The sequence below is a fragment of the Castanea sativa genome, chromosome 5 (assembly GCF_040712315.1).
Source record: "Castanea sativa cultivar Marrone di Chiusa Pesio chromosome 5, ASM4071231v1".
Lineage (NCBI taxonomy): Eukaryota > Viridiplantae > Streptophyta > Magnoliopsida > Fagales > Fagaceae > Castanea > Castanea sativa.
In genome coordinates, this window is record NC_134017.1 from 55,884,736 (window position 1) to 55,892,714 (window position 7,979).

At 41.4% G+C, this 7,979-nt stretch overlaps 1 protein-coding gene across 1 annotated transcript; it reads right to left on the reverse strand.

Moving 5' to 3' along the window:
- Positions 1 to 672: 672 nt before the first annotated feature.
- On the reverse strand, positions 673 to 6,709 carry LOC142633926 (tyrosine decarboxylase-like). Its single transcript, XM_075808187.1, has 2 exons — positions 5,913 to 6,709; positions 673 to 1,411 (listed from the first exon to the last, which is right to left on the reverse strand). Exons 1-2 carry the CDS (start codon positions 6,707 to 6,709, stop codon positions 673 to 675), a joined length of 1,536 nt encoding a protein of 511 aa, XP_075664302.1.
- Positions 6,710 to 7,979: the final 1,270 nt, after the last annotated feature.

Below are 7,979 nucleotides of genomic sequence, written 5' to 3' on the forward strand. Positions count from 1 at the left end.
CCCTGCACTGATCACACATGGTAACGCATATGCCGTTCGAGCAGTTTTGAGCTCGGAGCGCACGGAGTAGCCTGTGGCGTGCTCCTGCCGAGCACATAACTTATGAGCGGGGCTGGTCCTAATGCCACTATCGTTTTCTCCCTCCCATCACCAAACATCTACTTAGGCAAAACAGTATTGGACCTCCCTTCCATTGCCTAGGGAACGCCCCTGCCGAGCATCAAATCCAACGGTGGTGCCAGTTCCAATGCCAATGCCACCTTCCCCACTCACCATTAAACCTATACCTAGGGGATAAGGTATTGGACCTTTCATTCCACCCAACAGGGGAATGATGATGATCACCCCACTAATTTTCGCTGTAAATAGGCAAGGGGAACTCAGTTGAAAGGGTTGGAAATTATGGGAAAAAATTGGCAGAACTAAAGAGTCATCGCCTAGGAAAAGAAAGGAAAGTATCAGAGTAAGAGGTCAGCTATAGGAGTGGGCAAGCCGAGCACATCATCACCCATAGAAGGAAATCCAAAAGCCCACCATACAAATAGATTGTGAGCTCAAATAACTCTTAGGCCCACTAACCGTATTTGGGTACGCACAAATGAAAATCACGTATTGTAGTGTTGCACTAAAGAAAACTTAGGACATACAGGTTTTTCATATATATATGCATAATTAGTATTTGCTGAGTAAAGTATCTGCATGCTCTTGAATAATCTTCCAAGCCATGGTCACATGTCTTTCCTCTGTCAGTGTCGCACCTATGGCACACCGAATAATGTATGCTTCATCAACCACAGTAGGAGACATGTACACTTTGCTTGACCCATTGATTGACTCAAGCAGCTTCTTGTTTAGCTCATTTGCACGTTCCACTTGTTTAGCCTCACCTTTCTCATTTCCATCCATACCTTTTGGCGAAGGCAAAACCCTAAAGCAGACCAAAGCAAAGTTTCTAGGGGCTATAATCTCAAACTGACTGTCGAGGCCTACAAGTTCTTCAAAAAGCTTGGCCATTTTCACATGTCTTCTTAATAGGTTCCTAAGGTTTGCCACCCCATAGTTTCTATGCACAAGCCACAGTTTCATGGCTTGGAATCTTCGGCTTAGGGTTATTTGCCAGTCTTTGTAGTCCACTACTTGTTTTGAATCACTGGCCTTGTTTCTCAAAAACTCAGCATTAGTTGAGAGCGATTTTATCAAGGCGCTTGGATCCTTCACCCAAAGGCAACAACAATCCAAAGTTGTAAAGAACCATTTATGTGCATTCAAAGAAAATGAGTTTGTACCCTCAATCCCATCAATGAAATGCCGAAACTCTGGGCAAATGAAAGCACTTCCGGCATACGCAGCATCAATGTGGACCCATATGCCAAAATCTTTCGCTACTTCACATAATGGCCCTATTGGATCTGTTAACATGTATAATGTTGTGGGCTTTAGGCCCAACTAGTTTACTTGTATAGCACACATTCTTGTACTACACTCATATTTACTTGTACTGCATTCATATGCTTCCTATATAAAGGCACTCATGTATATTATTTCAGTGAGAAATACAATACAATTACTCAGTATTTCTAACATGGTATCAGAGCCACTGCTCTGACCTTTTTCTTAGTAGTCTTGTCTTTTATTGGTGTTACTCTATCCTCAACATCGCTTCTGCCGTTACAAAAACTACCGCAGCCTATCGCCATTGAACCTCCGATGTCTTCCAGACATCATCCTTGGGTTCCGGACCTATAGTAGCCATCGTTAAGGAGTTTCACACTGCAAAGACCACTGCCTCTTTCCACACCACCGCGACTCTTGCTCCAATCAATTTTATTCAGGTACCACTGAGATCGTCTTGCACCGATCTACACCTTAGTGGAAGCCGTGAAGCCATCGGAGCCCGCACGCGCCCTCATGCGCTGCTCAAAGATGCTGCACTGAAGATCACGCGCCCACGCGCTACTACGCGCTGCCACGCGCCGACATCCTTCTTCACGCGTTGCCACGCGCCAGTCTGCACCTGCTGACGTCAGTCCTAGGTGACGTCATCACTGCCATGTCATCATTGACATCATCGTCCATCCGTACCACTGACGTCACCCGCCACGTCATCGTTGACCCGCGTTGACTTTGACTTGAAGGTTGACTTTGACCATTGACTTTTCTCTAAGGTTGACTTTTTTGTAGTCCAGGTGCTCCTTACCCAGTTTTTCGCGTAGATTTCATTTTTACAATCCATTTTTGCATATTTTGCTTCTAAATGAAGAATAAGGACAGATCTTCTTCCTTTTGCAACAATCGTCGCCGACAATCCAGCAAACGTTTTTGCAATTTTTGCAAACGTTTTAGCCATAATATTGAGACTTGCTATCAGTACAATAAATCAGCTGTTTCAATTTCTACTGCCATTATTGCTAACGCTGAGAGTGTCCAACCAATGGCTCCCATCTCTGCACAGTTTAAGTCTTCAGGTCGCACTTTCACCTTGTCCACAGATGACCTTAAAAACATCATCACCAATGTCGTTCGTATGGTTGGTAATGCATCTTATTCCTTTTCTCTCTCAGCTTTATCCGGTATGTCTCCTTCCTCTTGGCTTATGGATTCTACTTGTTGCAATCACATGACACCTCACTCGTCCTTATTTTCTGAACTTAAACCTGCACCACACCCTCTTACTATTCACACAGCAAATGATTCCATAATGTCTAGTCATAATATAGGTTCCGTTTCAACCTCCAACCTCTCAGTTTTTGGGGTCTTTAATGTTCCTGACCTTTCGTACAATTTGTTTTCTGTGGGACAATTAGCTGAGTTGGGTTATTGAATTATATTTGATTATTCTGGGTGTATTGTGCAGGATCTAAGGACGGGATAAGAGCTAGGGACCGGTCCCAGAGTTGGGTGTATGTTTCCCATGGACAACATTCGTCTTCCACTTGTTGCTCTTGCTTCCATTGCCGCAGCTGCTGTAGTTTCTTCTATTCCTTTTCTTGCACTTTGGCATGCTCGTCTTGGTCACGCATCTTTTTCTCGTGTACAAAAATTGGCTTCTAGAGGTTTGTTAGGTTCAGTGTCTACAGAAAATTTTGATTGTGTTTCATGTCAGTTAGGAAAACAACCAGCTTTGCCTTTCAATACTAGTGAATCAATATCCACTGATATCTTTGACCTTATTCATTCTGATGTTTGGGGACCTTCCTCTGTCTCTAGTATTGGTGGATCTCGATATTTTGTTGTCTTTGTTGATGATTACTCTCGCTATAGTTGGATTTTTAACATGAAATATCGTTCTGAATTATTGCAAGTATATTCAAATTTTGCAAAAATGTTTGAAACTCAATTTTCCAAACGTATCAAAATTTTTCGATCTGATAATGCTTTTGAGTACACTCAATATGCTTTCCAAGCCGTTTTGCATTCCTATGGCACTGTTCATCAACTAACTTGTCCAGGTACCTCTCAGCAAAATGGTAGAGCTGAACGAAAACTTTGTCATATTCTTGACACTGTTCGTGCTCTCCTTCTCTTCGCCAAAGTTCCTGCTCCTTTTTGGGGCGAAGTTGCTCTTCATGCTGTTCATGCTATTAATCGCATTCCTAGTCCTGTCATCCAAAATCAAACTCCATATGAGCGCCTTTTTGGGTCACCTCCAGACTATCACCACTTTCGCTTATTCGGCTCTGCTTGTTTCGTTCTTCTTCAGCCACATGAGCATAACAAACTTGAGCCTAGGTCAAGACTTTGCTGTTTTCTTGGCTATGACGAAACTCAAAAGGGGTATCGGTGTTATGATCCTGTTTCTCATCGTCTCCGTGCTTCTCTATCTTCCACTTCTGTCTTAGATCTATTTCCAGATGAGACACATATTCCTTCTGTAGCTGCTCCTGACCCTCCTATAGCTGCTTTTAATCCTTCTGTAGCTGCTCTTGATCCTCCTGTAGACTTTTCTGTCCACCCTCTAGATATCCTTGATCCCTTTCCTAGTTCCCCCTTTAATGAATAGGTGGAAGATGAACAGGTCGAAGACAAGCTACCCAACCCTGATCTTGGGTCCCCTACTCCTGATCTTGGGTCCCCTACTCCTGCTCTGCTTAAAGATCATGCACAAGACATTCCACCTCGTCACTCAACTCGGGTAAGGTCAATTCCTACACATTTACTTGACTATCATTGTTACACTGTCCTTGCTACACTGCACGAGCCTTACACCTATCGTGAGGCTTCCACTGACCCTTTATGGCAGATTGCAATGAAAGAGGAACTTGATGCATTATCTAAAAATCATACTTGGGACTTGGTCACTCTCCCCCCTTGGGAAATCTGTGGTTGGTTGTAAGTGGATCTACAAGATTAGAACTCTCTTTGATGGGTCCATTGAGCGCTACAAAGCTCGTCTTGTGGCAAAAGGTTTTACACAGGAGTATGGGATTGATTATGAAGAGACCTTTACTTCGGTTGCTCGTATCTCATCTGTTCGTGCCCTCTTAGTTGTTGCTGCTGCCAGTAAATGGGATCTTTTCCAGATGGATGTCAAAAATGCATTCCTTAATGGAAATTTAAGTGAAGAAGTTTATATGCAACCTTCTCCTGGTCTCTCTGTTGAATCAAACAAGGTTTGTCACCTTCGACTACTTTATGGCCTTAAACTAGCTCCACGAGCTTGGTTTGCCAAATTCAGCTCTACCATCTCTCGCTTGGGTTACATGGCCAGTCATTATGATTCTGCCTTATTTCTTTGTCGCATTGACAAAGACACTATTTTACTTCTCCTGTATGTGGATGATATGATCATAACTGGTGATGACCTTAGTGGCATTCAAGAACTCAAGGATTTTCTCAGTCAACAGTTTGAGATGAAAGATCTTGGACATCTCAGCTACTTCTTAGGTCTTGAAATCACTCATTCTACATATGGGCTTTACATTACTCAAGCCAAGTATGCCTCTGAACTCTTGTCTAGAGCTGGACTCACTGATAGCAAGACTGTTGACACTCCAGTTGAGCTTAATGCGCATCTGACTCCCTTAGGGGGGAAACCATTGTTTAATCCCTCTCTTTACAGACACTTAGTTGACAGCCTAGTTTATCTCACTGTTACTCGTCCAGAAATTTCCTATGCTGTTCACCAGGTGAGCTAATATCTGGCTACTCCACGATCGACTCACTATGCTGCTGTTTTGCGCATTCTTCGGTACCTAAAGGGCACTCTCTTCCATGGTCTTTTCTAGTCTGCTCAGTCTCCTCTTGTTCTCCGTGCATTTTCTGATGCTGATTAGGCAGGAGATCCCACTGATCATAGGTCCACCACTAGTTATTTCTTTCTTTTTGGTTCTTCTCTGATTTCTTGGCGAAGCAAGAAACAAACTCATGTGGCCCGTTCCAGTATTGAAGCAGAATATCGTGCCTTTGCTGATACCGCATCTGAGCTTCTTTGGCTATGATGGCTTCTCAAAGACTTAGGTGTGTCTACATCCTCTGCTACTCCTCTTTATTATGACAACAAGAGTGCCATTCATATTGCTCACAATGATATCTTCTATGAATGGACTACACATATCGAGATCGATTGTCATTTTATCCACTATCATCTTGTCCATGGTGCTTTCAAGCTAATCTCAGTCTCCTCTACAAATCAACTTGCAGATATCTTCACCAAGTCACATCCTAAGGGACACCTTCGTACTTTGGTTGACAACCTCAAGTTGGTCGCACATCCACCTTAAGTTTGAGGGGGGCTGTTAACATGTATAATGTTGTAGGCTTTAGGCCCAACTAGTTTACTTGTATAGCACACATTCTTGTACTACACTCACATTTACTTGTACTGCACTCATATGCCTCCTATATAAAGACATTCATGTATATTCTTTCTGTGAGAAATACAATACAATTATTTAGTATTTCTAATAGGATCAATGGCATTTGTTGAAGTTGTCCCCACTGTGGCACATAGAAACAAAGGTACTAGCCCAACTTGAACATCTGATTGAATTGTAGCTCTCAGAGAGTTTGGGCATAACCCATATAATGTTGACTTTGTAGTCTTAATGACTTTGAAATTCTTTGGGTAGATTCCAGTAATTTGAGCTGCCTTTTGAAGTACACTATGAGTCTGGTTGGACCCATAAACCACCAAATTGCCTATCTTATCTCTCCCAAATTGGCTTAGCATTTGATCCCTCGTTGCAGTTAGTGTACACAAAATTGCCTCACAAGTAGTCCCCTGCAATACACCCCCACCATTGCTAGAGAAAAGGAAAGACTTGGGTAGTTTAAGCATTTCTCCAAGCCAATCCATGACAATGCACTCTAGTTCAGTTGCTGTAGGTGATGACATCCAATTGAACCCAACTGCATTAAAGCCAGTGCTAAGCATTTCTCCAAGAAAACCAGCAACGCTACCACTTGAAGGGAAGTAGGCAAAGTAATTAGGACTCTGCCAATGTGTGATCCCAGGCATAATATATTTTTGCACATCTTGGAGGATGGTTTCAATTGGTTCAGCATGGTAGGGGGCAGATTCTGGCAAGAGTTTTCGAAGGTAACCTGACTTAACTTGGCTTAGGACTTGGTACTTTTCTATGTTTTGGTAATAATTTGCAATGAAGTCTACGATCAAGTGGCCATGCCTCCTAAATTCTTGTGGGTCTAGAGGGTTAGTGATGATGTGAGAATTGTTTTCATGATCATGATCAAACTTGAGGCTATCCATGTTCGAGATATGGAATTCCATGTTTGAGTGTTGGTGTTTTTCTTAACCGACTGCTCTATGATAAGGAGAGAAAAAGTATAGAATTAGAAGTGGTTGATTGAGATATAATGAAGGAGAATAAGGGACTAAATAAAGAAAAGAGAGGACTAGGAAGTCTAAACAGGGCGACTGAACAGTGGAGCAAGAGATGCGGTCGCCTAAGGCCCCAAGTAAAAAAAGGCCCCCAAATTTTACCCAATAGAGTTATTTATAATCAATATATAAAATAATTTTTTTTTTACTAAATGAAAAAAAGAATAGAGAAAAATGCAACGTTCACAATATTTTCACAACACTTTTACAACTAATGCCAAGTTACAGGTTGTTACAGCCTGTTATTGATAGCAAAAAAAAAATAATTATAGTGATATTTTCAAATAGAAAACAAAAAACAACTTAAAACCTAGAATTTGTTGTAAAAAATATCGTTAATGTTGTACTTCTAAAAAAAAAAGAATAATAATATGAGTTTAGTTAGCAAACTTTTACTAGTTCTCATTTAAGTCTACCACTAACACTACTCTTTTACTTACCACTATCAATCTACCACATCAACAAGTATGAAAATTTTGTCAATTTTTTTGGTCTAAAAACAAAAAAAAATTCTACGTAGTTCATGTTAATTAGTAGTAATTTTGCATTTAAAACAAGATAATCAATTTTCGCCTTAGGCCTTCAACTGCATCAAACCGCCCCTGTCTAATTCAATTTAATTCTCTAAACCATTTCATGAAGGGGAGGAGGAGCTAGAGGTGGTACACAAACTGGTGAATATAGAAAAAAAAACTTCAATAGTTTCGAAGCCCCACCTCTAACTCCTCCCTAGTGCTCCAGCACGATAGTTTTTTCCTTATATTCACAAGTTTAAGCCCCACCCCTAGCTCCTCTCCTTCATGAAATGGTCTTGAGAATTAAATTGTTTTAGTGCTTCGGCCTCTCACATAGGGGATGGGCCCTATAAGTAGAACTCACTATGGGGCCCACCCCTTATGTGAGAGTCTGTAGCACTACTTTAGAACTATTTTAAGAATTGCCCTTGAATTGAGTAAAAGTGAAGTTACAAAACTTAATTGAATACAGGAAAAAACTTAAATAGTCCCGAAGCCCTACTAGGGGTAGGGCACAAACTTGTAAATACAAGAAAAATACTTAGATATTCTTGTATTTACAAGTTTGCGCCCCCACCCCTAACTCCCCTTCTTCATGAAATGGTCCTGAGAATTAAATCGGG

Excerpts from the sequence above, each read along its gene's own strand:
- LOC142633926 (XM_075808187.1), bottom strand. The coding sequence starts at position 6,709 with ATGGATAGCCTCAAGTTTGATCATGATCATGAAAACAATTCTCACATC. Across the intron at positions 1,412-5,912 it reads ACAACTTCAACAAATGCCAT|AGATCCAATAGGGCCATTAT; the intron begins TGATCCTATTAG and ends ATACATGTTAAC.